Source organism: Alligator mississippiensis, chromosome 15 (assembly GCF_030867095.1).
Source record: "Alligator mississippiensis isolate rAllMis1 chromosome 15, rAllMis1, whole genome shotgun sequence".
Taxonomy (NCBI): domain Eukaryota; kingdom Metazoa; phylum Chordata; order Crocodylia; family Alligatoridae; genus Alligator; species Alligator mississippiensis.
In genome coordinates, this window is record NC_081838.1 from 7,065,201 (window position 1) to 7,092,681 (window position 27,481).

General features: G+C 57.4%; 5 protein-coding genes and 3 long non-coding RNA genes across 13 annotated transcripts in view; 4 read left to right on the top strand and 4 right to left on the bottom strand.

Moving 5' to 3' along the window:
• LOC109286038 (uncharacterized) overlaps window positions 1–27,481 on the bottom strand; it is a 46,176-nt gene that overhangs the window by 5,046 nt on the left and 13,649 nt on the right. The window contains exon 4 of the long non-coding RNA XR_009457612.1: window positions 6,103–6,268. This is a non-coding gene — a long non-coding RNA (uncharacterized LOC109286038). The remainder of the gene's footprint in view (window positions 1–6,102; window positions 6,269–27,481) is intronic.
• LOC102572659 (retinol dehydrogenase 7) lies at window positions 1,728–6,109 on the top strand. Its single transcript, XM_059719327.1, has 5 exons — window positions 1,728–2,032; window positions 3,405–3,753; window positions 4,526–4,784; window positions 4,954–5,117; window positions 5,621–6,109. The coding sequence occupies exons 2-5, from the start codon at window positions 3,441–3,443 to the stop codon at window positions 5,836–5,838; spliced, it is 954 nt and encodes a 317-aa protein (XP_059575310.1). The 5' UTR covers window positions 1,728–2,032; window positions 3,405–3,440; the 3' UTR covers window positions 5,839–6,109.
• On the top strand, window positions 9,497–12,466 carry LOC132245918 (retinol dehydrogenase 7-like). 2 transcript variants are annotated; one of them, XM_059719335.1, is made up of 4 exons: window positions 9,497–10,173; window positions 10,957–11,215; window positions 11,550–11,701; window positions 12,059–12,189. In XM_059719335.1, the coding sequence occupies exons 1-4, from the start codon at window positions 9,861–9,863 to the stop codon at window positions 12,103–12,105; spliced, it is 771 nt and encodes a 256-aa protein (XP_059575318.1). In that variant the 5' UTR covers window positions 9,497–9,860; the 3' UTR covers window positions 12,106–12,189. The 2 variants fall into 2 exon arrangements, with proteins under 2 accessions (XP_059575318.1, XP_059575317.1); XM_059719334.1 differs by having other exon boundaries at window positions 9,500–10,173; window positions 12,099–12,466.
• LOC132245913 (uncharacterized) lies at window positions 13,191–16,738 on the bottom strand. The gene is made up of 2 exons (XM_059719323.1): window positions 14,120–16,738; window positions 13,191–13,468 (listed from the first exon to the last, which is right to left on the bottom strand). Exon 1 carries the CDS (start codon window positions 16,531–16,533, stop codon window positions 15,559–15,561), a length of 975 nt encoding a protein of 324 aa, XP_059575306.1. The 5' UTR covers window positions 16,534–16,738; the 3' UTR covers window positions 13,191–13,468; window positions 14,120–15,558.
• On the top strand, window positions 16,840–19,992 carry LOC132245916 (retinol dehydrogenase 7-like). 3 transcript variants are annotated; one of them, XM_059719329.1, is made up of 5 exons: window positions 16,851–17,106; window positions 17,358–17,688; window positions 18,472–18,730; window positions 19,065–19,216; window positions 19,625–19,992. In XM_059719329.1, exons 2-5 carry the CDS (start codon window positions 17,376–17,378, stop codon window positions 19,840–19,842), a joined length of 942 nt encoding a protein of 313 aa, XP_059575312.1. In that variant the 5' UTR covers window positions 16,851–17,106; window positions 17,358–17,375; the 3' UTR covers window positions 19,843–19,992. The 3 variants fall into 3 exon arrangements, with proteins under 3 accessions (XP_059575313.1, XP_059575312.1, XP_059575311.1); XM_059719330.1 differs by having other exon boundaries at window positions 16,840–17,688; window positions 19,585–19,646; XM_059719328.1 differs by having other exon boundaries at window positions 16,852–17,688.
• LOC132245922 (uncharacterized) lies at window positions 20,717–22,063 on the bottom strand. The gene is made up of 2 exons (XR_009457614.1): window positions 21,646–22,063; window positions 20,717–20,994 (listed from the first exon to the last, which is right to left on the bottom strand). It is a non-coding gene; the product is annotated as an uncharacterized LOC132245922 (long non-coding RNA).
• LOC132245917 (retinol dehydrogenase 7-like) lies at window positions 22,164–25,317 on the top strand. Of its 3 annotated transcripts, XM_059719332.1 has the most exons (5): window positions 22,170–22,431; window positions 22,683–23,013; window positions 23,797–24,055; window positions 24,390–24,541; window positions 24,950–25,317. In XM_059719332.1, exons 2-5 carry the CDS (start codon window positions 22,701–22,703, stop codon window positions 25,165–25,167), a joined length of 942 nt encoding a protein of 313 aa, XP_059575315.1. In that variant the 5' UTR covers window positions 22,170–22,431; window positions 22,683–22,700; the 3' UTR covers window positions 25,168–25,317. The 3 variants fall into 3 exon arrangements, with proteins under 3 accessions (XP_059575316.1, XP_059575315.1, XP_059575314.1); XM_059719333.1 differs by having other exon boundaries at window positions 22,164–23,013; window positions 24,910–24,988; XM_059719331.1 differs by having other exon boundaries at window positions 22,170–23,013.
• LOC132245923 (uncharacterized) lies at window positions 26,042–27,388 on the bottom strand. The gene is made up of 2 exons (XR_009457615.1): window positions 26,971–27,388; window positions 26,042–26,319 (listed from the first exon to the last, which is right to left on the bottom strand). It is a non-coding gene; the product is annotated as an uncharacterized LOC132245923 (long non-coding RNA).

Here is a 27,481-nt window from a genome sequence, read left to right on the forward strand (position 1 = left end):
CTGCTCCCTGGAGCTGACATCTGCAGGTGCTTTGGGGGACAGGGTCCAGTGAAGTTTGTCCTCCCCAAGCGAGGGCAGATCAGGCCTCCTTCCCCAGGCAGGGCCCATCCAAGCCAGGCAGTCAGGAGGCAGCTTTCACTGGCCCTGCAAGCAGCATCCTGGGCTCCAGCAGGCAGGGCTCAGAGCTTCCCCAAAGCAGGGGCCTTGGTTTCAGGCCTCCAACACTGAGAAGAGACCTGCAGTTTCCCACCGCGAAGCTCAGGGCCACACACCCGGGACTGAACTCACAACTCTCTCCCCTCCCTCGGGGGTCTTTAAGAGAAGGCTGGATAGACATCTGGCTGGGGTCATCTGACCCCAGCGCTCTTTCCTGCCCAGGGCAGGGGGTCGCACTCGATGATCTGTTGAGGTCCCTCCCGACCCTGGCATCTAGGAATCTATGAAACTTTCGGGTCCCTAGCTGGCCACACAAGCCCCTTGGCCACAGAGCCCGACAACAGAGTAACGCTCCAGTAACCAGTGGCGGCAGACCCCTTTACCTGCACTCTTCAGGTTATCCCTGCAGCTCTGTGCCCAATCCACCACCCGGCCACTGGCACCTGCCTCTGCTGGGTCTGTCCTGGTCCACGTCTTTCCCACCAGGCAACTCCCTGGCCTTTGAAGCCAGCACATGGGTGGCTTGGGTCACAGCAGCCCTTGGCAGCCAGTACCTTCTCTGGTCTGGATACCAGGAGGGAGTTTCTCCATGCCCAGGCTCAGGACTGCACTTCCTCCACTCCCACCAGGCTGGTTCCAGCTCCTCCCTGCTCTTTCCCTCCCGTGCCTTGGGGTCACCAGGACAAGTGAGAGCTTGGGACATCCGGTTTTTCCTCTATGCTGTCCAAGTCAAGATGCAAGGACACCAGGACATAGGAAGAAACCTGTCACCTGCCTCCCTGCTCGTCCTTTGAGTATGTAGCTCCTGAGTAGGGGCCAGGTGAGTTTTTTGGGTTGGGGTTTTTTAAAAATATTTTGGAAAACTTTTCATGTTCCAGGTCACATTAGCCAGATCAGTTCTGAATCCTTTGAATCATTCAAAAACCATATGTGGTCCTGCTACTCGCAAGTCCCCTCCACCCCAAGTCTGGGGCTTCAGATACTTCCTACTACTTGACCTCAGGCCTGCCCCCAGGTCTGTCCGACACAAGGAAATCAACACTACAGAGGCTGTTCTGGGCACAGGAACAAACAGAAATCTACTCTTGGGCTCCCCACAGGCAGAAATACCAACATTGGGACTCACGCACACACATGTGTTCACATGCACCGACTCAAGGGCCTCACCTTTCTATCATCACCTGGCTGCTGTCTCAGCTCCCTCCTCCATCACCTCCATCCTGATCTGGGGGAGTTGTTCACAATTGCTAATCAGCAGAGGAAGGAGGATGACCCACCGGGCGGGACCTGAAATCCAGGGTAGAGACCTTGGTGCAGATAGCATTTCCCTTCCAGTTAGCCTTCAGAGCACCTGAGAACGGGAGCACTGCCGGGGGTCTCCAGGGCTGGGACACGGATTTCCAAGGTAAGGTGCTGCCTGAGGCAGCCTGCCTGGGATGCACTTGCCAACTGCTCCCAGCTGCCACCTCGTCCTGCCATGTACAAGGATGCAAAGAGGCTGTTGGACAGTCCCACCAGGATCCGTGTGTGTGAGCACGTGTGTGCATGTGTGCGCACTATGCCTGCATAGTGCAGAGGTAAAGCAGCTCCATAGCACTGAGCAAACACAGCCTCCCCTGAGGCATCTGTTGTACCTTGGGAGAGGCACACAGGAAGATTTGTTTTGCTTGCAATTGCAGGAGACCTGTCCAGTTCCTCCCAGACACCAGGACTCAGGCAAAGCCCGGAGGAGTCTGCGGACGCGTGCGGGTGCCCAGCTCCGTGCTGGGTGGGTTCCTGCCCAGACACAGACACATCTGCTCTGGCCAGTGTCTGCAAGCTTCTCACTTGCAGCAGGCAGGGAGTCTTGCTAGAGGGACCGGACTTTGCCATACAGGTACGAGGAGTTTTTGCTGACAGCAACCAGGAGTCAGAAGTGGTATCTCATAGTTTCATAGTAGCTAGGGTCAGGAGGGATCTGAACAGATCACCTATCCTGACCCCCTGCCACAGGCAGGAATGAATGCTGGGTTCACAAGACCCCAGACAGGTGATCGTCCAACCTCCTCTTGAATTTGCCCAAGGTAGGGGCGAGGACCACTTCCCTGGGAAGTTGGTTCCAGATTTTGGCCACCCTAACTGTAAAATATTGCCTTCTGATCTCTAACCTAAACCTGTTCTCCATCAGCTTATGACCATTGTTCCTCGTCACCCCAGGCAGTGCTGGGGAGAAAAGGGCTCTGCCTATTTGCTGATGATCTCCCCTGATGAGTTTGTAGGCAGCCACCAGGTCCCCCCTCAGCCTCCTCTTGCTGAGGCTGAACAGGTTCAGGTCCCTCAGTCTCTCTTCGTAGGGCCTGTCCTGCTGCCCTCTCACCAAGCGGGTGACCCTCCTCTGGACCCTCTCCAGGCTGGCCACATCCCTTTTGAAGTGCGGCGCCCAGTACTGGACGCAGTACTCCAACTGCGGCCTGACCAAAGTCGCACAGAGGGGGAGGATCACCTCTCTGGACCGGCTTGAGATGCACCTTTGGATGCATGACAAGGTCTGGCTGGCCTTGCTGGCTGCGGTCTGGCATTGGCGGCTCATGTTCATCTTGGAGTCAATAATGACTCCAAGATCCCTTTCCGCCTCTGTGCTTTCAAGAGGGGAGCTCCCCAGCCTGTATGTATGCTGTGGGTTCCTTCTCCCAAGGTGCAGCGCCCTGCATTTATCGACGTTGAACCCCATCCTATTCTCATCTGCCCACTTTTGTATTCTGTCTAAATCTAGTTGCAGCCTCTCTCCCCCTTCGAGTGTGTCCACCTCGCCCCACATCTTAGTGTCATCAGCAAACTTGGACAGCGTGCTTTCCACCCCCTCGTCCAAGTTGCTGATGAAGATGTTAAACAGTGCGGGCCCGAGGGCCGAGCCCTGGGGGACCCCACTGCTCACATCTCACCAGGTTGAGTACAACCCATCCACCACTACTCTCTGGGTGCCCCTGTCAGCCAGTTTTTTACCCATCCAACTGTGCAGGCATCAATGCCACAGTTGCTTAATTTATTAATGAGGATGGGGTGAGAGACAGTGTCAAAGGCCTTCTTAAAGTCTAGAAAGCCTACGTCCACGGCAACACCATCATCCAAGGGTTTAGTTACCTGGTCATAAAAGGCAATCAGGTTGGTCTGGCAGGACCTGCCTTTGATGAACCCATGCTGGTTGCCCCTGAGCATGATCTCCCCTGCAGGCCCCCCGCAGATGTGCTCCTTGATGATTCTCTCCATAGGAGTCACTTTGTTTGTAGCCAGAAGCCACCGCGAGGATGTGGCTGTACCTGGCGGCCCTGCTGGCGCTGTACATCCTGCGCCGATGGTACCGGGAGCAGCAGACGGTCGGGAACCTCCCGGATAAATATGTCTTCATCACGGGCTGCGACTCCGGCTTCGGGCACCTGCTGGCCAAGCAGCTGGACGGGCGGGGGCTGCGGGTGCTGGCGGCGTGTCTGACGGAGCAGGGGGCCGAGCGGCTGCGGCAGGCGACGTCGGGGAGGCTGCAGACGGTGATCCTGGATGTCACCTGCTCCGACAGCATCGCTGCAGCCACTGCCTGGGTGAAGGGGCAGGTGGGGGACCGAGGTGAGGCCTGGTGCTGCCCTGTGCTCCGCGGTGGGATGATTCTGGGTTGGTCCCCATGCAGCCAAACCCTGATCCCGGCTCCCTGCCCAGTGCCTCCTTGAACATAAGAACATGAAATGCCCGCGTGGCACTGCCCAGAGGTCTCCGCAGCCCAGACTCTGCTCTTTCCAGGGGCAAAGGCAGACTATAAAGGAGGGGGCAGGTGGAGAGAGATGCTGTATTTACTCAGGGCCCTTCAAACTACTCTGCTCCCTGCCTGTCTGCCTCACTGTGGCCCATCCCCAGAGCCCACGTGACCCTCACAGGGGGCTGCTGTCCTAACCGTTGCACTCATCCCTGGGGAGCTCTCACCATGGTAAAGAGCAGGTCCCCACTGACCTCCCTCTGCCTCTTCAGTCTCCTGCAGCCTCTCACGTCCATGGCCCTTGGTTGCTGCCTGTAGACCCTCTCCAGGCCCCAGCCCCTGCCTGCCCTTCTCTGCCCCTTGTCAGCTCCAACAGAAGCTCAGGCTGCAGGACGGGAGAGGTTGGGACCAACCTTCCTCTGCCCAGGACAATTCTTCCCGGGAAGGGGGCTGGATCGAGGAAATCTGCTGTTGAATCAAAACCAGACTCTCAGCATGTCGCAGTCAGGGCAGGAGGGGTTTGTTCTCCTCACCAGAGAGCGCAGGGGAGGCGCAGGGCAAGAACTGAGCCATGGAGCTCCTGCTCTGGGAGCAGAATCAGGCCAGGTAAGGAGCCAGCCCAAACCTCCCATGCTGTACCCTCCGCAGGGCTCTGGGGCCTGGTGAACAACGCTGGCATCGGGGTCCCCACAGCCCCCAACGAGTGGCTGAGCAAAGCTGACTTTGTCAAGGTGCTGGATGTAAACCTGATTGGGCCGATCGAGGTGACGCTGAGCCTGCTGCCCCTGGTGCGCAGAGCCCGGGGCCGCGTCGTCAACGTGGCCAGCGCAGTGGGCCGACTCTCTGTGACGGGAGGTGGCTACTGCCCTGCCAAGTACGGTGTGGAGGCCTTCTCTGACAGCCTGAGGTACCCAGGTCCAGTCCCTGTGTCCCGCGTTCTCTCCTGGGCCCCGCCGGGTCCTGGCATCTCCACTTGGCCTCCGCAGACACCTGCCCTGCAACCTCCAGGATGCTGGGTGTCTGGGAGGCAATGGCTGTGCTTCCGCCCCATGTTCACCCTGCTGTTTGCATTGTAGGCGCGAGATCCGTGCTTTTGGAGTCAAGGTCTCCATCATTGAGCCGGGTGCCTTCCGCACGCCCATTTTAGATACCCAGTGTATCCAGAAGGGCCTGGCGCAGGTGTGGAGCCGTACTCCCACGGAGGTCAAGGAGGCCTATGGGCAGCATTACTTTGACTACTGTGAGTCCGAGGGGCAGGTGCCAGGGGCTGGGGTGTGAATGTGATGGCTTTAGGGGCTGAAACCTTGTGGGGGGGATCTTTGCTGGGGCAGGGCAGGGACCAGTCTTGGGAATGGACTGATGGGAGACCCCAGCCCGCATGGCCACTGTGCCCAGCCATGGCAATGGAAGCTGCGCCAATGCCCCAGCCTGGCCTACGCATCCTCTGCCCATGCAAAGTCCAGTGAAAGCCAGGGCTGTGTTCACACTGCCATCCATGTGCACACCGGGTGTACTGCTGCTGCCCCTTGGGTGGTGCAGAATGGGGCTTGCGCAGTTGTGTGTGCATCCTCAGCCCTGCCCTGTCCAAGCCAACGACACTGGCTCTACTGGAGCGGCAGGAGGGTCCAGCACCATTCCCTGCTGTCATGACGGCACCCTGATTGTCCTACTGTGCGCCTCCGCTGGTTGCTCCCATGACCCAGCCCAGCCTGGCTGCTCACTGCTGGATTTCCCTCTGCACAGACATTGAGAACATCCAGAAGATCTTCTCTTCGGCTGGCCCCAACCTCCACCTGGTCACCGACGCCATGGAGCACGCGCTAACAGCCCAGCACCCCCACACCCGCTACTCCTGCGGCTGGGACGCCAAGCTCTTCTACCTCCCGCTCAGCTACCTGCCGACCTCGTGGGCAGACCTCGTGTTGACCCGGAATCAGTCTAAACCTGCCCAAGGTGTCTAGGCAGCGACATCCCTGGAGCTGGAGCTGGAGCTGGAGCTGGAGCTGGAGCTGTGCTGTGGAGATGCTCTGGCTGGAACGTCAGCATCCTCATGTCATGCTTTGGCACAGGCAGGATTCTGTGTTGCCCTCAGCCAGGCGGCAGCATGGCTTAGCTTTGGGAGGGAGCCCCAGACAGTAGCAGATCACACCTCTGAGCACATAGCTAGAAGCTTTTCAAGGGTGAAGGGCAGTGGGGAAGGAGTCACAGGGGTTCTTATCACTCACCGTTATGTGGCTCGGCCGGTGGGAGAGGTTGTTGCAAAGAGCCTGGTATCTTGGACATCTGTCCTGCGCCTTAGATCCAACATGCCTGTTCTGCGCCTTGCTCAATTATTAATGTTCCAGCAAAGCACAAGAGAAGCCGAGGGGGATGGGGTAGATGCTGTTTTTTCTGTAACAAATAAAAAATGATGATAGACCAAAATGCCAGTGACTGGGGAGTGGTGGCCATGTTTTCCTGGAGGATCTGAATACCAATCTGTGCTTCCAGCTTGACCTCAAAGTGGCACTGGAAGCTACCCCCACCAGAGCCACCACTTCTCCGGGAAGCCTGTTCCAATGTTTGAACCCCCTCAGAGTCACAAAGTCCCTTCTCATGCTCAGCCTCAGTTTCCCCTGCTGCAGCTTAAATCATAGAGTATGAGGATTGGAAGACACATCAGGAGGTCATCTAGCCCAGCATTTCTCAATCCATGGGTCGCAACCCAAAAGAGGGTCACAAGAATATATGAAAGGGTCATGAACAAACTTTAAAAATGGATTCTCCTGTAAAGAAGAAAAACATGGGAAACAGTGGCTTTTCCCTTGCAGGCTGGCAGAGTTCCAGCTTGCAAGGGGCTGCTTGGGGTCCCCATGCCCCCCACCTCCACACGCCCACCCCCTGCCCCACACTGTGGGGCTGGAGCCTGGGGGCAGCAGGCTGGGAGTGAGGGGCACTGGGCCGGGACTGGCCACTGATGTTTACAAATGGGTCCTGGTACAAAAAAGGTTGAGAACCGCTGTTCTAGTCCAACCCCTTGCCCAAAGCAGGACCAGTTCGACTTATATCATGCCAGCCGGCTGGGATGATATAGTTAGGCAGGTCAGTCTGAAGTCAGGCAGAAGCTGGAGTCCATCTACCCTGCCTTCTACTTCTCCGTGTTAGATCCCTCCTTTCCCTGTTTGCTCCTGGGATCTCAAACAGCCACAGAGCTGCGCCCTGCAGACTCCAGACTCCAGGCCAGTGCTTTAGGAGGTCACTGCAGCACCCTGCCATCATGAGGGCATCCTTTCCGGAGTCTGTGAGCCCCTCCCAGGCCAGAGCACCATGTGGCTGTAAGCAGGCACCCCAGCTTATTATGCAAAGCACGGGTGCCGGCATGTGGGAGAAAGCAGGGAGTTACTGGCAAGTCTCCACCTGCCCTGTGCTGCCAGCAAGAGCAAAGCTTTTCCAACGCTGCCACCCAGGCAAGCGTTTGCTGCATCCGCGCTGTGGGCAGCCAGGAGAGAGGAAACCCAGGGTCCTAATGAGTTGATGGGGTGATATGATGCTTAAGGCCACTGCTCCTTGTCCTGTCCTGTACAACCACAGAGAAAAGTCGATGTCCATCCATCCTCTCTGCCATTGCCCGTCAGGGATTTGCAGACTGATCAAATCCCTGCTCAGTCTTCTCTTCTCTGCACTAAATACCCCCAGCTCTTTCAGTCCTGCCTCACAGACCCCTGATCATTTTTGTTGCCCTGTGCTGGACTCTTTCCAGACTATCCACATCCTTCTTGAAGTGTGGGACCCAAGGACTCCAGGGGAGGCCTCACGGGTGCTGAACAGAGCAGATAAGCTATAGGAGCATGGAATAGCTGCTCTGGGATATTTACTCAAGATTAAGGGCTGGCTCATAGCACGTTACCTGGGGTGGATTCATGCAGTGAGCATGTGCATGTGTGGCGTGCCTCAAGGGCCCACACAGAGATCCCAGCACGGTCTGGCAACTGCGCCCACCTCTGCTCTCTGGCTCAGCCCCGGGGACAGCCAAACAGAACAGCTCTCTTCTAAGCCAAGCCAGCAAAAGGCTGGGACACATGTGGCTTCTCCCTGCAAGAGATAACGGCCTAGGCCAGGATGCACAGGCAGCAGGACAGGCAGCACCCACCTCCCCATGGGAAAGCAGAGGTGGAAGGTGCAGGGAGGAGCTGCAGGACCTGTCTGTCTTCAGCCCATCTCTGGGCCTTGACGCTGATCCCATCCCTGGGGCTGCGAGCATGAGAAAACAAATACAGCCAGGCTTCCCAGCTGGGAGTTGGAGCTAGCAGAGGATTGGAAGCTCAGGCAGAAGCTCGCCTCTTGCTCTGCGCCATATATATCCCCGGCCCTTAGCCAAGTCTATGACCTCTGCCTCCTTTCCCTGCTAAGGGAGCTCTCCGTTCTCCCCCAGCTGCTGCTCCTGGCTCCTGCCACCTGCTGCCGAACAGGATGGCTGGATGGGACCAACCTCCAAGCTGCACTGATGCCTCATGTGCAAGTAGGACTCCCCTTCACACTTGTCTGATGAGAGGCTGGACATTGGGCCCCACGTTGTCTCAAGGGCTGCAGACACACAGATGTCCATACCAATGTGCCACTCACCAGCCATACTGGCCTCCTTAGGGCTGAGCACATCACTCCCCAGCCTCTCCTGGCTGTGACCCAGGGGATCTGACACCCCCAGTGTGATCTGATCGTGTTAGGCAAGGGTCTGCAGGCTCTGGATTTCCTACCATCTCATTAGGGTCCTGGGTTTCCTCTCCTGGCTGTGTGCACCAGCACTTCTCTGGGTGGCAGTACTGCTCTTACTGGCAGCACTGCCAGTAAGAGCTGGTGCTTTGCCCGTCTGCACCACGTGAGATGCCTGCTTACAGCTGCGCAGTGCTCAGACCTGGGAGGGGCTCGCCAACTCCTGAAACGTGATGGCAGGGTGCTGCGGTGACCTCCTAGAGCAGCGGTTCTCAACCTTTTTGTACCAGGGCCCATTTCTAAACATCAATGGCCAGTCCCAACCGGGTGCATCTCACTCCTGATCCACTGACCCCAGGCCCCAGCCCTGCAGTGTGTGGGATGGGTTGGGGGGGGGGGGGCCCAAGCAGCCACTTGCAGGCTACAACTCTGCCAGCCTGCAAGGGAAAAGCCACGGTTTCCCATGTTTTTCTTCTTTACAGGAGAATCCATTTTTAAAGTTTGTTTATGACCCTTTCATATATTCTTGCAACTAACTTTGGGGTCACGACCTACAGGTTGAGAAACACTGTCCTACAGCACTGGCCTGGAGTCTGTAGGGGGTGGGCTGAGTTTGAGAGCCCAGGAGCAAGCAGGGAAAGGAGGGATCCATGGGCAACTGGTGCCCCCTGAGTCTGGGGGGGCACCCGCGCCCACTCTACACATTGCCTATGGAGGGATCTAATACGGAGAAGCAGAAGGTAGGGTAGACAGATCAGGCAGCAATTACAGGAGAGCCGCACAGTCAGGCTGGCAGGGAAGGGTAGCCTCTTCTAGTCCAACCCCTTGCTCAAGACAGGACCAGCCCCATCCAACCATCCTATGCACATGTTTACCTCCGCTGCTCTCACCACTGCAAAACCAGCCCACTTGCACAATATGAGGCACAATGCCAGGAAACACCCAACTCACTCCACCTTGCCACACAGGAAGCAGGGGCGAATTGAGGCTCAACTTCTAACCCTCCAGGAAATGAAGAGGCTGAACAGTGGCCTTGACTGGCCAAGCAGTTTCTATATGGCCCTGAAATAGCTCTCTAAAAAGACACCCAGCTATATGAACAGGATGACCCCTGTACACCTTCAGATGTTCTTCCCAGCCCTCATTCCCTGCTATTCACAGGCTGTGACTCACCCAGAGGAGGTTGCAACACTCAGAAGCCCAACAATGGAGCAAGATTAGATACAGAGGGAAAACCAGAACTTTCACATAAAGCCTGAATCACTTTGTTCAAAGGCAAAAGCTGCCCGCAAGGATGTGGCTGTACCTGGCGGCCCTGCTGGCGCTGTACCTCCTGCGCCGATGGCACCGGGAGCGGCAGATGGTCGGGAACCTCCCGGACAAACACGTCTTCATCACGGGCTGCGACTCCGGCTTCGGGCACCTGCTGGCCAAGCAGCTGGACGGGCGGGGGCTGCGGGTGCTGGCGGCGTGTCTGACGGAGCAGGGGGCCGAGCGGCTGCGGCAGGCGACGTCGGGGAGGCTGCAGACAGTGATCCTGGATGTCACCTGCTCCGACAGCATCGCTGCGGCCACTGCCTGGGTGAAGGGGCAGGTGGGGGACCGAGGTGAGGCCTGGCACTGCCCTCTGCTCCATGGTGGAGGCTGGCTCCGGGCTGGCCCGTCCAACCGAGGCGTGATCTCAGCTCCCTGCCCAGTAGCTCCATGGTCCTGGCAAACGTGGGCTGCAGCACCAGTGGGGCCGGTCAAATGCTGAGATGATGCATGTCCAGCAACTCCCTGAGCATGAGAACAGCCCAGTGTCTGCCCCATTACACCCAGCACAGAGCAGATGCTAGAGGGAAAAGACCGAACTGTCTTCCCGGGCAAAGGGAGGTTGGTCTCCTTGTGCAGCCTGGGCCTCTGCTGGAGCTGACAAGGGGCAGGGAAGGGCAGGCAGGCTGCTCGGGGCAGGGAGAGCAACGACTAAGGGCTTCTGAGCCTGGGGAGCAGGGGGCAGAGGGGGACATGAGAGAGGCTGCAGGACACTGAATGGGGAGGGGAGGTCACTGGAGATCTGCTCTTTACCGTCTCTGGGAGCAAGGACGGTAGGAGGGAGCATGTTTGAAGCGAAGAGGAAGAAGCTCCTCTGTCCAGTGAGCCACGCTGGCACAGGTGCTGTAGGGGCCGGTTGAGCAGGTTCCCAAGGGGATTAGACACATTCTGCAGGAGAGCTCCATGGAGGGGGGTGATCCTGGACAGTCAGGGTAACAGCCCTCACATGAGGGTTTCCTGGGCTTCTGGAAGGGACAAGGGGACAGCCAGAGCAAGGTCCAAGCCCTCAGGTGCTGGGACAGGGCTGGGAGGGGGGAGCAAGCCAGCCCAGAGGTCTCAGGGTCTCCCCTCCCCAGGGCTCTGGGGCCTGGTGAACAACGCTGGCATCGGGGTCCCCACAGCCCCCAACGAGTGGCTGCGCAAGGCCGACTTCGTCAGGGTGCTGGACGTGAACCTGGTGGGGCTGATCGAGGTGACGCTGAGCCTGCTGCCCCTGGTGCGCAGAGCCCGGGGCCGCATCGTCAACGTGGCCAGCACAGCGGGCCGACTCTCCGTGATGGGAGGGGGCTACTGCCTCGCCAAGTACGGTGTGGAGGCCTTCTCCGACAGCCTGAGGTACGTGAGCTGCAGCCCCCGTGGTCTGTGTCCGCTCTTGATGCTTTCCTCCGCTCCCTGCTCCTGCTGCACCAGGCGCTCCCCGTCCTGCATGCACAGGCTCCTCACACGGGGAGTCACAGACACAGGGCCAAAGCAGAAGCAGCGCCCCTGCCCCTGTGCTTGGCGACTCCCAGCTGAGGGATCCTTGCTGGCACCGGGGGCCCCAGTGACTCCCCATAGCCTCCTCACGAGGGCCCACGGGGCTGAAGGTGGTGGGAAAGCTGCAGTAGTGCAATATGCCATTGCAAGCCCGTGCTTCTGCCCCGGATTCACCCCATTGGGTCCATTCCAGGCGTGAGCTCCACAGCTTTGGCGTCAAGGTCTCCATCATTGAGCCAGGCGGCTTCCAAACCCCGCTCGTAAATTCGCAGAGCCTGCAGGAGGCGTGGAGCCGAGCCCCCGCCGAGATCAAGGAGGCCTATGGGCAGCAGTTCTTTGAAACCTGTGAGTCTGAGGGGCCGGTCCCTGGCACCGGGGTGTGAAGGCAATGGTGGTGCAGCTGGGTATCTTTGAGGGAGATCATTGCTGAGCAAGGGCAGGGAACAGCACAAGAAACCCATATCCCAAGGGGACCCAGGCCCACATGCGTAGAGCCCGGCCATAGCGGGGGTGCATGGGGCTGCGGCCTCAGGGCAACAGGTTGAGGGCTCGAGTCTGGAGCAGGATCAGAGCCCAGATTCCCCGGCTGGGCAGAGTCCCACAAGTAGTTGGTGGAGCAGGACGGTCCAGCGGCTGTCCTGCTGTCACAACAGCTCCCAGGTCATCACCGTGGCCCTCGCGCTGTTTGTTCCTATGTCGCAGCCCAGCCAAGCTGCTCACAACTGGATTGTCCTCTGCACAGATGTTGAGCGGGTCCAAAAGTTCCTCACCTGGACCAGCAGCAACCTCCGCCTGGTCACCGACCCCATGGAGCACGCGCTGACGGCCCAGCACCCCCGCACCCGCTACTCCTGCGGCTGGGACGCCAAGCTCTTCTACCTCCCCGTCTCCTACCTGCCGACCTCATGGGCAGACTTCATTCTGACCTCGTCCAGGCACAAGCCTGCCCAGGGCATCTAGGCAGCAATGTGCCCATGGACCGGGGGGCTGCAGCCTTCCGGCACCTGGTGAAAGGCTCTTGATTCAACACTTCAATCCAGTTGTGGGTTCAGCACCCCAATTGTGCAACTTTTCTCATCTCTAATAAATGAACCCGCAATCTTCCTGCCAGGGGGATGTTGCTTGATTGAATTCAGTGGCTTGGGCTTTAGCAGGTGTCTTCAGCAATCAATGACATGCAGTAGGGTGGGGTGGGTGGAAAGAGGTGGGAGGTTCCTGTGTGGGCACAGGGTCCTTTTTCTCCACATGTTGCAGCTTCTTTTGGGTGCTGACAGCTTAGCTACTTTACAGAAATGTAAGAGAAGTGGGTGCGGTGTCTCCTGAATGGGGAACGTTGCACAGATGTTTGCAGCATAAGAAAGAAATAAAATGACAGACAATTGCAGGTTGGTGACTGCAATGACAAACTGCGTTGGATGGTCCATATCCTCTCTGGAGGAGTCAGGGGCACGGCACTTTCACAGCAGTAGTGCTGATCATAGAAATGTTAGAGAAGCATAACTGGAAGGGAGCTCCAGAGGTCCCATCTAGTCCAATCCCCTGCCTGACGCAGGATTGGCCCTGTCCAAACCAGTCCAGACAAAATGGGCATCTAAACTCTTCAGAAAACTATCATCCACCCTGACACAGCATCACACATCGCACCCGACGCTGCACAAGGAAAGCAGGGGGACCACGGCAGCCAATGTCCTGCCGCTCCAGAGGCTGTTAATAGACACTCGAGAGATCCCAGGTAGAGGCCGTGCCCCCTGCAACAGGAAGGCAACCCCCCCAGTCTGTACCAATCTGACCAAGAGGTAAAATTCCTTCCTGACCCCAAGGCAGACAAGGTTCCTTGGGTGAATTTGATATCTTTTATTAGACCAACCCAAATGGTTGGAGAATAGTTATTAAACAAGCTTTCGGGTTCAAAAACCCTTCGTCAGGCTAAGGAAGCTTCAGCAGTTGGTGTGTCTGACCCCAATGCAGTGTTGGTTTGACCCTGAGCCGAGCGACAAGACCCTCTAGCCAGGACCCTCCGGTGTCAGTCCCAGCAGCAACCATGGCACAGTCTGGTCAAAATCCCCAGTTGCTGACATCTGATGGGGTGTTGTGCCCTTTGATGAAAAGTCACTGAAGGTAGAAAGGCAAGTAAGGCGATGTTAGGGCATGCCAAAAGTCAGAGACTCACACTCAGACTCCCTTGGGATCTGCCCTGAGGCCCCACCTCCAGTGCAGACGTGCTGAGTTGAAGTCATGGTGCATGTGCATGTGGCTGGCCAGTAGGGGGAGCTCCTTCATTGAGCCTCCTACCTCACTATGCCCATCCACCTTCCAGACTCCACATGACTCCCCAGGGGCGCCTAAGCCCTGGCAGACCCCCTTTCGAGCCCCACCACAGAGTCCAGGGGTAACGTGCTGCCACCACCCCGAGAAGGGACCTTCTAGGTTCTGTGCCTTTGGGGAAACACAGGCCTATTAGTCCTATGGGTACTCGACCCAATCCAAGCACTTGGGGCTCCTTCCCAAGTCGGGGCCAAAAAGGATAGTCTCCCTTAGTCCTCAGACCTAAGGGGCCTCCTAGGCATAATTAAACCCACCCCTCAATAAGTCTCCTACGCCAGTCACAAAGGAGAACTTTATTGGTTACAAAGGGTAGGGTTAGACTAGGGTAAGAGGTAGAGCACTATCAAGGGATTACCATTGAGCAAAACAGTCTGGCTGAGGTAGCCGTTTGATATGCAAACTCATCACTGGGAGCTGACTAGCTCTAGAAACACTCACGAGTATCATCCAGAAGATGATAGAGATCTGGCTCGGAGATTTCCAGGGAGAGTACGTTTCAGTTGGATCAGACTCTCTCCCTGTGTCCTGATGCTTGTGCCATGCTGGAAAAATGGCTTCTCTTCTCCTTCTTCTTGGACCAGCTCTTATCTAGCCTTTCTGACCTCAGCAGCCCAGTCCAATAGAAGCCAGCAGTGTTGGCAACTAGCCAACCAATTTAAAAAGCATCACTGGTTCCCTGGGCAGAGGAGCAGGGGCTTTTCCCTCCCCCACTCAGGTGAACAGAGGGACGCCACCCTCGGCACCAGGCTATTGTCACTTAGGCAGGGAGGAAAATCCCCTCTCCCTCAGGAATTCAACCCCAGTGTCCCAAGCTGACCAGGACAGGTCTCTGGAGAGAGACACAGATGGTGGCATTTCTGCATGGAAAGGCAAGTAAGGCGATGTTAGGGCATGCCAAAAGTCAGAGACTCACACTCAGACTCCCTCGGGATCTGCCCTGGGACCCCACCTCCAGTGCAGATGTGCTGAGTTGTGGTCTTGGTGCACCTGCACGCAGCTCCGTGCACACATGCAGAGCTGGGTGATGCCTGGATATGGCTTCTGGCTCAGATTTTATGTTGGAGCCTCCGCCCCTGCTGTCCTGTCTTCATTTGGGAACTTCAGCCTGGGAGCGGTGTCAGGAGCTCCTCCCTAGCTCCTGGCTCTGGAACCAGGCACCTCACTAAACATCTTGGTAAGTCAATCTGCTGATTTGCAGAAACAATATCGCTCCCCCACCCTCTGCCTGGTGACAGGAGCCACACAGGAGCCAAGACACCTAACCAGGGCTTCCTTTAGCTCTCTGCTGAATAGGGGTCTAGCAGGTGCTACCTGGACCTGTCTCTGTTTCCAAGTGGCTGTCACCAAGCTGCTGACCACCACAGAGCTTCCCTTGGGCAGCCCTGGTCCAAGACATCTGCCAAATGCAAACACAATTCCAAGGAAAAGTTTGGGAGCTTTGATTCATAGCCCTGTTGCTACCCACTGCAGCTTCTTAAATAGGTCACCCTGGCTCAGGCCCAGATGGGTGGGAGGTATTCAATACTCACCCCCTGTAAGTCAGTGCTAAGTTCCTGAGGGCCTTTCACAGGTTTTATAACCTTGTATGGCCTTCATTGGTCTTATGGACAATGTTACTGGGACTTCTCAGAGCCCTTCGTCATATGGCTTGTATTAAGTTCTGTGCTGTATGCTGGGGCTGTTCACCTGGGCATGGAGCCCATGAGGAGTTAATTGCAGGCTTCCAGCTCCTGTCCAGCGATGCTCCCCCCATAGCTCTGTTTGCAACACCAGCTGGGATCACTGGGTTTCATAGTTTCATAGCAGCTAGGGGCAGGAGGGATCTGAACAGATCATCTAGCCTGATCCCCTGCCACAGGCAGGAATGAATGCTGGGTTCACAAGACCCCAGACAGGTGATCGTCCAACCTCCTCTTGAATTTGCCCAAGGTAGGGGCGAGGACCACTTCCCTGGGAAGTTGGTTCCAGATTTTGGCCACCCTAACTGTAAAATATTGCCTTCTGATCTCCAACCTAAACCTATTCTCCATCAGCTTATGACCATTGTTCCTCGTCACCCCAGGTGGTGCTGGGGAGAAAAGGGCTCTGCCTATTTGCTGATGATCTCCCCTGATGAGTTTGTAGGCAGCCACCAGGTCCCCCCTCAGCCTCCACTTGCTGAGGCTGAACAGGTTCAGGTCCCTCAGTCTCTCTTCGTAGGGCCTGTCCTGCTGCCCTCTCACCAAGCGGGTGACCCTCCTCTGGACCCTCTCCAGGCTGGCCACATCCCTTTTGAAGTGCGGCGCCCAGTACTGGACGCAGTACTCCAACTGCGGCCTGACCAAAGTCGCACAGAGGGGGAGGATCACCTCTCTGGACCGGCTTGAGATGCACCTTTGGATGCATGACAAGGTCTGGCTGGCCTTGCTGGCTGCGGTCTGGCATTGGCGGCTCATGTTCATTTTGGAGTCAATAATGACTCCAAGATCCCTTTCCGCCTCTGTGCTTTCAAGAGGGGAGCTCCCCAGCCTGTATGTATGCTGTGGGTTCCTTCTCCCAAGGTGCAGCGCCCTGCATTTATCGACGTTGAACCCCATCCTATTCTCATCTGCCCACTTTTGTATTCTGTCTAAATCTAGTTGCAGCCTCTCTCCCCCTTCGAGTGTGTCCACCTCGCCCCACATCTTAGTGTCAAGAGGGGTTCTTGCTCGAGTCTCCTCTGGCTTTCTCTGCTGGGGCAGGGCTGTGTGGCCCAGAGCAGCCGGGGGGGTGAGGGTGAGGTCAGTGGGGCAGGAGCGCATCCAGGCAGCACGTGGCCAAAGCCGGCAATGGCTCAACCTGTGCAGCTGTGGACTTTCACCCCACAGCCCCATAGAAACCGGACAGCCCCATGAGATATAGCTCTATGGAAAAATGGAGCCGCAGAGGTGCAAGAAGAACCCTTTGCCACGCAGGAAATACTCCACATCAGCCTCAGGTGCAGAGACGGTGACCTGGCGTCTCAACGTGGAGCGACCCCACCTAAAAAAGCTGCAGTGCAAGCTGAGAGCTTCCCTTGTAGAGGCTGGATCTGAGCCCAGCTTTGCCCTGCTTGGCCCACGGCTTGAATCTCAAATTGCTCTAGAAATACAAAACAGCTTTGAAGTCAGCTGGAGAGCTCCTCCCTGTTTCTGAGCAAAACAGCTTCCTGCTGGCTGGCTCCTGGTTATGGCAGGGCTGGGGGTGGCCCGCGCTGCCAGACACCTGGTGCACAACACTTCTTAGGAAACACGCGGTCTGGAGTGGACACAGAGTCCCAGGACACAAAGGGGCTGAAGCCCTGCCTCTGCTCTCAGCACAGCAAGGCACTGATGAGAAGCTGGGCACCAAGCCTGGTGTCTGGAGGAACTGCAGGACTGGGCTTTGGGTCTATTTGGTAGATTCAGCTGTATCTTTGGGGCTTGCAAGTGAGTATTTTTTTCCTCTCTGCAGCTTGTTTTGCAACTCTGGCCCTGCCCCCTGAGTCTCTGACTTGGCTGAACTGGCAAGTTAATCATTCAGGCTGCACTTCGGGGCCTCCAATACGTCAAGGCCAGGGTGGTGCTGTTATCTAAACGCTAGGCTGTGTTGAGCCAGCAGCATATCATACCTGGGACCTTTCATTCAAGCCCCAGTTACCTCTCTTCCGGGCTGAGCAGTGCTCCTGCATCTTCTGCAGCCAGAAACCACCGTGAAGATGTGGCTGTACCTGGCGGCCCTGCTGGCGCTGTACTTCCTGCGCCGATGGCACCGGGAGCGGCAGATGGTCGGGAACCTCCCGGACAAACACGTCTTCATCACGGGCTGCGACTCCGGCTTCGGGCACCTGCTGGCCAAGCAGCTGGACGGGCGGGGGCTGCGGGTGCTGGCGGCGTGTTTGACGGAGCAGGGGGCCGAGCGGCTGCAGCAGGCAACATCGGGGAGGCTGCAGACAGTGATCCTGGATGTCACCTGCTCCGACAGCATCGCTGCGGCCACTGCCTGGGTGAAGGGGCAGGTGGGGGACCGAGGTGAGGCCTGGCACTGCCCTCTGCTCCATGGTGGAGGCTGGCTCCGGGCTGGCCCGTCCAGTCGAGGCGTGATCTCAGCTCCCTGCCCAGCAGCTCCATGGCCCTGGCAAACGTGGGCTGCAGCACCAGTGGGGCCGGTCAAATGCTGAGATGATGCATGTCCAGCAACTCCCTGAGCATGAGAACAGCCCAGTGTCTGCCCCATTACACCCAGCACAGAGCAGATGCTAGAGGGAAAAGACCGAACTGTCTTCCCGGGCAAAGGGAGGTTGGTCTCCTTGTGCAGCCTGGGCCTCTGCTGGAGCTGACAAGGGGCAGGGAAGGGCAGGCAGGCTGCTCGGGGCAGGGAGAGCAACGACTAAGGGCTTCTGAGCCTGGGGAGCAGGGGGCAGAGGGGGACATGAGAGAGGCTGCAGGACACTGAATGGGGAGGGGAGGTCACTGGAGATCTGCTCTTTACCGTCTCTGGGAGCAAGGACAGTAGGAGGGAGCACGTCTGAAGCGAAGAGGAAGAAGCTCCTCTGTCCAGTGAGCCACGCTGGCACAGGTGCTGTAGGGGCCGGTTGAGCAGGTTCCCAAGGGGATTAGACACATTCTGCAGGAGAGCTCCATGGAGGGGGGTGATCCTGGACAGTCAGGGTAACAGCCCTCACATGAGGGTTTCCTGGGCTTCTGGAAGGGACAAGGGGACAGCCAGAGCAAGGTCCAAGCCCTCAGGTGCTGGGACAGGGCTGGGAGGGGGGAGCAAGCCAGCCCAGAGGTTTCAGGGTCTCCCCTCCCCAGGGCTCTGGGGCCTGGTGAACAACGCTGGCATCGGGGTCCCCACAGCCCCCAACGAGTGGCTGAGCAAGGCTGACTTCGTCAGGGTGCTGGACGTGAACCTGGTGGGGTTGATCGAGGTGACGCTGAGCCTGCTGCCCCTGGTGCGCAGAGCCCGGGGCCGCGTCGTCAACATGGCCAGCGGAGCGGGCCGACTCTCCTTGACGGGAGGTGGCTACTGCCCTTCCAAGTACGGTGTGGAGGCCTTCTCCGACAGCCTGAGGTACGTGGGCTGCAGCCCCCGTGGTCTGTGTCCGCTCCTGATGCTTTCCTCCGCTCCCTGCTCCTGCTGCACCAGGCGCTCCCCATCCTGCATGCACAGGCTCCTCACACGGGGCATCACAGACACAGGGCCAAAGCAGAAGCAGCGCCCCTGCCCCTGTGCTCGGCGACTCCCAGCTGAGGGATCCTTGCTGGCACCGGGGGCCCCAGTGACTCCCCATAGCCTCCTCACGAGGGCCCACGGGGCTGAAGGTGGTGGGAAAGCTGCAGTAGTGCAATATGCCATTGCAAGCCCGTGCTTCTGCTCCGGATTCACCCCGTTGGGTCCATTCCAGGCGTGAGCTCCACAGCTTTGGCGTCAAGGTCTCCATCATCGAGCCAGGTGGCTTCCAAACCCTGCTTATGAGTACACAGAGCCTGCAGGAGGCGTGGAGCCGTGCCCCCGTCGAGATCAAGGAGGTCTACGGGCAGCAGTTCTTTGAAACCAGTGAGTCTGAGGGGCCGGTCCCTGGCACCGGGGTGTGAAGGCAATGGTGGTGCAGCTGGGTATCTTTGAGGGAGATCATTGCTGAGCAAGGGCAGGGAACAGCACAAGAAACCCATATCCCTAGGGGACCCAGGCCCACATGCGTAGAGCCCGGCCATAGCGGGGGTGCATGGGGCTGCGGCCTCAGGGCAACAGGTTGAGGGCTCGAGTCTGGAGCAGGATCAGAGCCCAGATTCCCCGGCTGGGCAGAGTCCCACAAGTAGTTGGTGGAGCAGGACGGTCCAGCGGCTGTCCTGCTGTTGTAACAGCTCCCACAGGTCATCTCCGTGTCTCCCCTGGCCCTCGCGCTGTTTGTTCCTATGTCGCAGCCCAGCCAAGCTGCTCACAACTGGATTGTCCTCTGCACAGATGTTGAGCAGGCCCAAAAGTTCCTCACCTGGACCAGCAGCAACCTCCACCTGGTCACCGACCCCATGGAGCACGCGCTGACGGCCCAGCACCCCCGCACCCGCTACTCCTGCGGCTGGGATGCCAAGCTCCTCTACCTCCCACTCAGCTACCTGCCGACCTCATGGACCGACTTCATTGTGAGCTTGGCCATGCACAAGCCTGCCCAGGGCATCTAGGCAGCAATGTGCCCATGGACCGGGGGGCTGCAGCCTTCTGGCACCTGGTGAAAGGCTCTTGATTCAACACTTCAATCCAGTTGTGGGTTCAGCACCCCAATTGTGCAACTTTTCTCATCTCTAATAAATGAACCCGCAATCTTCCTGCCAGGGGGATGTTGCTTGATTGAATTCAGTGGCTTGGGCTTTAGCAGGTGTCTTCAGCAATCAATGACATGCAGTAGGGTGGGGTGGGTGGAAAGAGGTGGGAGGTTCCTGTGTGGGCACAGGGTCCTTTTTCTCCACATGTTGCAGCTTCTTTTGGGTGCTGACAGCTTAGCTACTTTACAGAAATGTAAGAGAAGTGGGTGCGGTGTCTCCTGAATGGGGAACGTTGCACAGATGTTTGCAGCATAAGAAAGAAATAAAATGACAGACAATTGCAGGTTGGTGACTGCAATGACAAACTGCGTTGGATGGTCCATATCCTCTCTGGAGGAGTCAGGGGCACGGCACTTTCACAGCAGTAGTGCTGATCATAGAAATGTTAGAGAAGCATAACTGGAAGGGAGCTCCAGAGGTCCCATCTAGTCCAATCCCCTGCCTGACGCAGGATTGGCCCTGTCCAAACCAGTCCAGACAAAATGGGCATCTAAACTCTTCAGAAAACTATCATCCACCCTGACACAGCATCACACATCGCACCCGACGCTGCACAAGGAAAGCAGGGGGACCACGGCAGCCAATGTCCTGCCGCTCCAGAGGCTGTTAATAGACACTCGAGAGATCCCAGGTAGAGGCCGTGCCCCCTGCAACAGGAAGGCAACCCCCCCAGTCTGTACCAATCTGACCAAGAGGTAAAATTCCTTCCTGACCCCAAGGCAGACAAGGTTCCTTGGGTGAATTTGATATCTTTTATTAGACCAACCCAAATGGTTGGAGAATAGTTATTAAACAAGCTTTCGGGTTCAAAAACCCTTCGTCAGGCTAAGGAAGCTTCAGCAGTTGGTGTGTCTGACCCCAATGCAGTGTTGGTTTGACCCTGAGCCGAGCGACAAGACCCTCTAGCCAGGACCCTCCGGTGTCAGTCCCAGCAGCAACCATGGCACAGTCTGGTCAAAATCCCCAGTTGCTGACATCTGATGGGGTGTTGTGCCCTTTGATGAAAAGTCACTGAAGGTAGAAAGGCAAGTAAGGCGATGTTAGGGCATGCCAAAAGTCAGAGACTCACACTCAGACTCCCTTGGGATCTGCCCTGAGGCCCCACCTCCAGTGCAGACGTGCTGAGTTGAAGTCATGGTGCATGTGCATGTGGCTGGCCAGTAGGGGGAGCTCCTTCATTGAGCCTCCTACCTCACTATGCCCATCCACCTTCCAGACTCCACATGACTCCCCAGGGGCGCCTAAGCCCTGGCAGACCCCCTTTCGAGCCCCACCACAGAGTCCAGGGGTAACGTGCTGCCACCACCCCGAGAAGGGACCTTCTAGGTTCTGTGCCTTTGGGGAAACACAGGCCTATTAGTCCTATGGGTACTCGACCCAATCCAAGCACTTGGGGCTCCTTCCCAAGTCGGGGCCAAAAAGGATAGTCTCCCTTAGTCCTCAGACCTAAGGGGCCTCCTAGGCATAATTAAACCCACCCCTCAATAAGTCTCCTACGCCAGTCACAAAGGAGAACTTTATTGGTTACAAAGGGTAGGGTTAGACTAGGGTAAGAGGTAGAGCACTATCAAGGGATTACCATTGAGCAAAACAGTCTGGCTGAGGTAGCCGTTTGATATGCAAACTCATCACTGGGAGCTGACTAGCTCTAGAAACACTCACGAGTATCATCCAGAAGATGATAGAGATCTGGCTCGGAGATTTCCAGGGAGAGTACGTTTCAGTTGGATCAGACTCTCTCCCTGTGTCCTGATGCTTGTGCCATGCTGGGGTGAGGGTGAGGTCAGTGGGGCAGGAGCGCATCCAGGCAGCACGTGGCCAAAGCCGGCAATGGCTCAACCTGTGCAGCTGTGGACTTTCACCCCACAGCCCCATAGAAACCGGACAGCCCCATGAGATATAGCTCTATGGAAAAATGGAGCCGCAGAGGTGCAAGAAGAACCCTTTGCCACGCAGGAAATACTCCACATCAGCCTCAGGTGCAGAGACGGTGACCTGGCGTCTCAACGTGGAGCGACCCCACCTAAAAAAGCTGCAGTGCAAGCTGAGAGCTTCCCTTGTAGAGGCTGGATCTGAGCCCAGCTTTGCCCTGCTTGGCCCACGGCTTGAATCTCAAATTGCTCTAGAAATACAAAACAGCTTTGAAGTCAGCTGGAGAGCTCCTCCCTGTTTCTGAGCAAAACAGCTTCCTGCTGGCTGGCTCCTGGTTATGGCAGGGCTGGGGGTGGCCCGCGCTGCCAGACACCTGGTGCACAACACTTCTTAGGAAACACGCGGTCTGGAGTGGACACAGAGTCCCAGGACACAAAGGGGCTGAAGCCCTGCCTCTGCTCTCAGCACAGCAAGGCACTGATGAGAAGCTGGGCACCAAGCCTGGTGTCTGGAGGAACTGCAGGACTGGGCTTTGGGTCTATTTGGTAGATTCAGCTGTATCTTTGGGGCTTGCAAGTGAGTATTTTTTTCCTCTCTGCAGCTTGTTTTGCAACTCTGGCCCTGCCCCCTGAGTCTCTGACTTGGCTGAACTGGCAAGTTAATCATTCAGGCTGCACTTCGGGGCCTCCAATACGTCAAGGCCAGGGTGGTGCTGTTATCTAAACGCTAGGCTGTGTTGAGCCAGCAGCATATCATACCTGGGACCTTTCATTCAAGCCCCAGTTACCTCTCTTCCGGGCTGAGCAGTGCTCCTGCATCTTCTGCAGCCAGAAACCACCGTGAAGATGTGGCTGTACCTGGCGGCCCTGCTGGCGCTGTACTTCCTGCGCCGATGGCACCGGGAGCGGCAGATGGTCGGGAACCTCCCGGACAAACACGTCTTCATCACGGGCTGCGACTCCGGCTTCGGGCACCTGCTGGCCAAGCAGCTGGACGGGCGGGGGCTGCGGGTGCTGGCGGCGTGTTTGACGGAGCAGGGGGCCGAGCGGCTGCAGCAGGCAACATCGGGGAGGCTGCAGACAGTGATCCTGGATGTCACCTGCTCCGACAGCATCGCTGCGGCCACTGCCTGGGTGAAGGGGCAGGTGGGGGACCGAGGTGAGGCCTGGCACTGCCCTCTGCTCCATGGTGGAGGCTGGCTCCGGGCTGGCCCGTCCAGTCGAGGCGTGATCTCAGCTCCCTGCCCAGCAGCTCCATGGCCCTGGCAAACGTGGGCTGCAGCACCAGTGGGGCCGGTCAAATGCTGAGATGATGCATGTCCAGCAACTCCCTGAGCATGAGAACAGCCCAGTGTCTGCCCCATTACACCCAGCACAGAGCAGATGCTAGAGGGAAAAGACCGAACTGTCTTCCCGGGCAAAGGGAGGTTGGTCTCCTTGTGCAGCCTGGGCCTCTGCTGGAGCTGACAAGGGGCAGGGAAGGGCAGGCAGGCTGCTCGGGGCAGGGAGAGCAACGACTAAGGGCTTCTGAGCCTGGGGAGCAGGGGGCAGAGGGGGACATGAGAGAGGCTGCAGGACACTGAATGGGGAGGGGAGGTCACTGGAGATCTGCTCTTTACCGTCTCTGGGAGCAAGGACAGTAGGAGGGAGCACGTCTGAAGCGAAGAGGAAGAAGCTCCTCTGTCCAGTGAGCCACGCTGGCACAGGTGCTGTAGGGGCCGGTTGAGCAGGTTCCCAAGGGGATTAGACACATTCTGCAGGAGAGCTCCATGGAGGGGGGTGATCCTGGACAGTCAGGGTAACAGCCCTCACATGAGGGTTTCCTGGGCTTCTGGAAGGGACAAGGGGACAGCCAGAGCAAGGTCCAAGCCCTCAGGTGCTGGGACAGGGCTGGGAGGGGGGAGCAAGCCAGCCCAGAGGTTTCAGGGTCTCCCCTCCCCAGGGCTCTGGGGCCTGGTGAACAACGCTGGCATCGGGGTCCCCACAGCCCCCAACGAGTGGCTGAGCAAGGCTGACTTCGTCAGGGTGCTGGACGTGAACCTGGTGGGGTTGATCGAGGTGACGCTGAGCCTGCTGCCCCTGGTGCGCAGAGCCCGGGGCCGCGTCGTCAACATGGCCAGCGGAGCGGGCCGACTCTCCTTGACGGGAGGTGGCTACTGCCCTTCCAAGTACGGTGTGGAGGCCTTCTCCGACAGCCTGAGGTACGTGGGCTGCAGCCCCCGTGGTCTGTGTCCGCTCCTGATGCTTTCCTCCGCTCCCTGCTCCTGCTGCACCAGGCGCTCCCCATCCTGCATGCACAGGCTCCTCACACGGGGCATCACAGACACAGGGCCAAAGCAGAAGCAGCGCCCCTGCCCCTGTGCTCGGCGACTCCCAGCTGAGGGATCCTTGCTGGCACCGGGGGCCCCAGTGACTCCCCATAGCCTCCTCACGAGGGCCCACGGGGCTGAAGGTGGTGGGAAAGCTGCAGTAGTGCAATATGCCATTGCAAGCCCGTGCTTCTGCTCCGGATTCACCCCGTTGGGTCCATTCCAGGCGTGAGCTCCACAGCTTTGGCGTCAAGGTCTCCATCATCGAGCCAGGTGGCTTCCAAACCCTGCTTATGAGTACACAGAGCCTGCAGGAGGCGTGGAGCCGTGCCCCCGTCGAGATCAAGGAGGTCTACGGGCAGCAGTTCTTTGAAACCAGTGAGTCTGAGGGGCCGGTCCCTGGCACCGGGGTGTGAAGGCAATGGTGGTGCAGCTGGGTATCTTTGAGGGAGATCATTGCTGAGCAAGGGCAGGGAACAGCACAAGAAACCCATATCCCTAGGGGACCCAGGCCCACATGCGTAGAGCCCGGCCATAGCGGGGGTGCATGGGGCTGCGGCCTCAGGGCAACAGGTTGAGGGCTCGAGTCTGGAGCAGGATCAGAGCCCAGATTCCCCGGCTGGGCAGAGTCCCACAAGTAGTTGGTGGAGCAGGACGGTCCAGCGGCTGTCCTGCTGTTGTAACAGCTCCCACAGGTCATCTCCGTGTCTCCCCTGGCCCTCGCGCTGTTTGTTCCTATGTCGCAGCCCAGCCAAGCTGCTCACAACTGGATTGTCCTCTGCACAGATGTTGAGCAGGCCCAAAAGTTCCTCACCTGGACCAGCAGCAACCTCCACCTGGTTACCGACCCCATGGAGCACGCGCTGACGGCCCAGCACCCCCGCACCCGCTACTCCTGCGGCTGGGATGCCAAGCTCCTCTACCTCCCACTCAGCTACCTGCCGACCTCATGGACCGACTTCATTGTGAGCTTGGCCATGCACAAGCCTGCCCAGGGCATCTAGGCAGCAATGTGCCCATGGACCGGGGGGCTGCAGCCTTCTGGCACCTGGTGAAAGGCTCTTGATTCAACACTTCAATCCAGTTGTGGGTTCAGCACCCCAATTGTGCAACTTTTCTCATCTCTAATAAATGAACCCGCAATCTTCCTGCCAGGGGGATGTTGCTTGATTGAATTCAGTGGCTTGGGCTTTAGCAGGTGTCTTCAGCAATCAATGACATGCAGTAGGGTGGGGTGGGTGGAAAGAGGTGGGAGGTTCCTGTGTGGGCACAGGGTCCTTTTTCTCCACATGTTGCAGCTTCTTTTGGGTGCTGACAGCTTAGCTACTTTACAGAAATGTAAGAGAAGTGGGTGCGGTGTCTCCTGAATGGGGAACGTTGCACAGATGTTTGCAGCATAAGAAAGAAATAAAATGACAGACAATTGCAGGTTGGTGACTGCAATGACAAACTGCGTTGGATGGTCCATATCCTCTCTGGAGGAGTCAGGGGCACGGCACTTTCACAGCAGTAGTGCTGATCATAGAAATGTTAGAGAAGCATAACTGGAAGGGAGCTCCAGAGGTCCCATCTAGTCCAATCCCCTGCCTGACGCAGGATTGGCCCTGTCCAAACCAGTCCAGACAAAATGGGCATCTAAACTCTTCAGAAAACTATCATCCACCCTGACACAGCATCACACATCGCACCCGACGCTGCACAAGGAAAGCAGGGGGACCACGGCAGCCAATGTCCTGCCGCTCCAGAGGCTGTTAATAGACACTCGAGAGATCCCAGGTAGAGGCCGTGCCCCCTGCAACAGGAAGGCAACCCCCCCAGTCTGTACCAATCTGACCAAGAGGTAAAATTCCTTCCTGACCCCAAGGCAGACAAGGTTCCTTGGGTGAATTTGATATCTTTTATTAGACCAACCCAAATGGTTGGAGAATAGTTATTAAACAAGCTTTCGGGTTCAAAAACCCTTCGTCAGGCTAAGGAAGCTTCAGCAGTTGGTGTGTCTGACCCCAATGCAGTGTTGGTTTGACCCTGAGCCGAGCGACAAGACCCTCTAGCCAGGACCCTCCGGTGTCAGTCCCAGCAGCAACCATGGCACAGTCTGGTCAAAATCCCCAGTTGCTGACATCTGATGGGGTGTTGTGCCCTTTGATGAAAAGTCACTGAAGGTAGAAAGGCAAGTAAGGCGATGTTAGGGCATGCCAAAAGTCAGAGACTCACACTCAGACTCCCTTGGGATCTGCCCTGAGGCCCCACCTCCAGTGCAGACGTGCTGAGTTGAAGTCATGGTGCATGTGCATGTGGCTGGCCAGTAGGGGGAGCTCCTTCATTGAGCCTCCTACCTCACTATGCCCATCCACCTTCCAGACTCCACATGACTCCCCAGGGGCGCCTAAGCCCTGGCAGACCCCCTTTCGAGCCCCACCACAGAGTCCAGGGGTAACGTGCTGCCACCACCCCGAGAAGGGACCTTCTAGGTTCTGTGCCTTTGGGGAAACACAGGCCTATTAGTCCTATGGGTACTCGACCCAATCCAAGCACTTGGGGCTCCTTCCCAAGTCGGGGCCAAAAAGGATAGTCTCCCTTAGTCCTCAGACCTAAGGGGCCTCCTAGGCATAATTAAACCCACCCCTCAATAAGTCTCCTACGCCAGTCACAAAGGAGAACTTTATTGGTTACAAAGGGTAGGGTTAGACTAGGGTAAGAGGTAGAGCACTATCAAGGGATTACCATTGAGCAAAACAGTCTGGCTGAGGTAGCCGTTTGATATGCAAACTCATCACTGGGAGCTGACTAGCTCTAGAAACACTCACGAGTATCATCCAGAAGATGATAGAGATCTGGCTCGGAGATTTCCAGGGAGAGTACGTTTCAGTTGGATCAGACTCTCTCCCTGTGTCCTGATGCTTGTGCCATGCTGGGGTGAGGGTGAGGTCAGTGGGGCAGGAGCGCATCCAGGCAGCACGTGGCCAAAGCCGGCAATGGCTCAACCTGTGCAGCTGTGGACTTTCACCCCACAGCCCCATAGAAACCGGACAGCCCCATGAGATATAGCTCTATGGAAAAATGGAGCCGCAGAGGTGCAAGAAGAACCCTTTGCCACGCAGGAAATACTCCACATCAGCCTCAGGTGCAGAGACGGTGACCTGGCGTCTCAACGTGGAGCGACCCCACCTAAAAAAGCTGCAGTGCAAGCTGAGAGCTTCCCTTGTAGAGGCTGGATCTGAGCCCAGCTTTGCCCTGCTTGGCCCACGGCTTGAATCTCAAATTGCTCTAGAAATACAAAACAGCTTTGAAGTCAGCTGGAGAGCTCCTCCCTGTTTC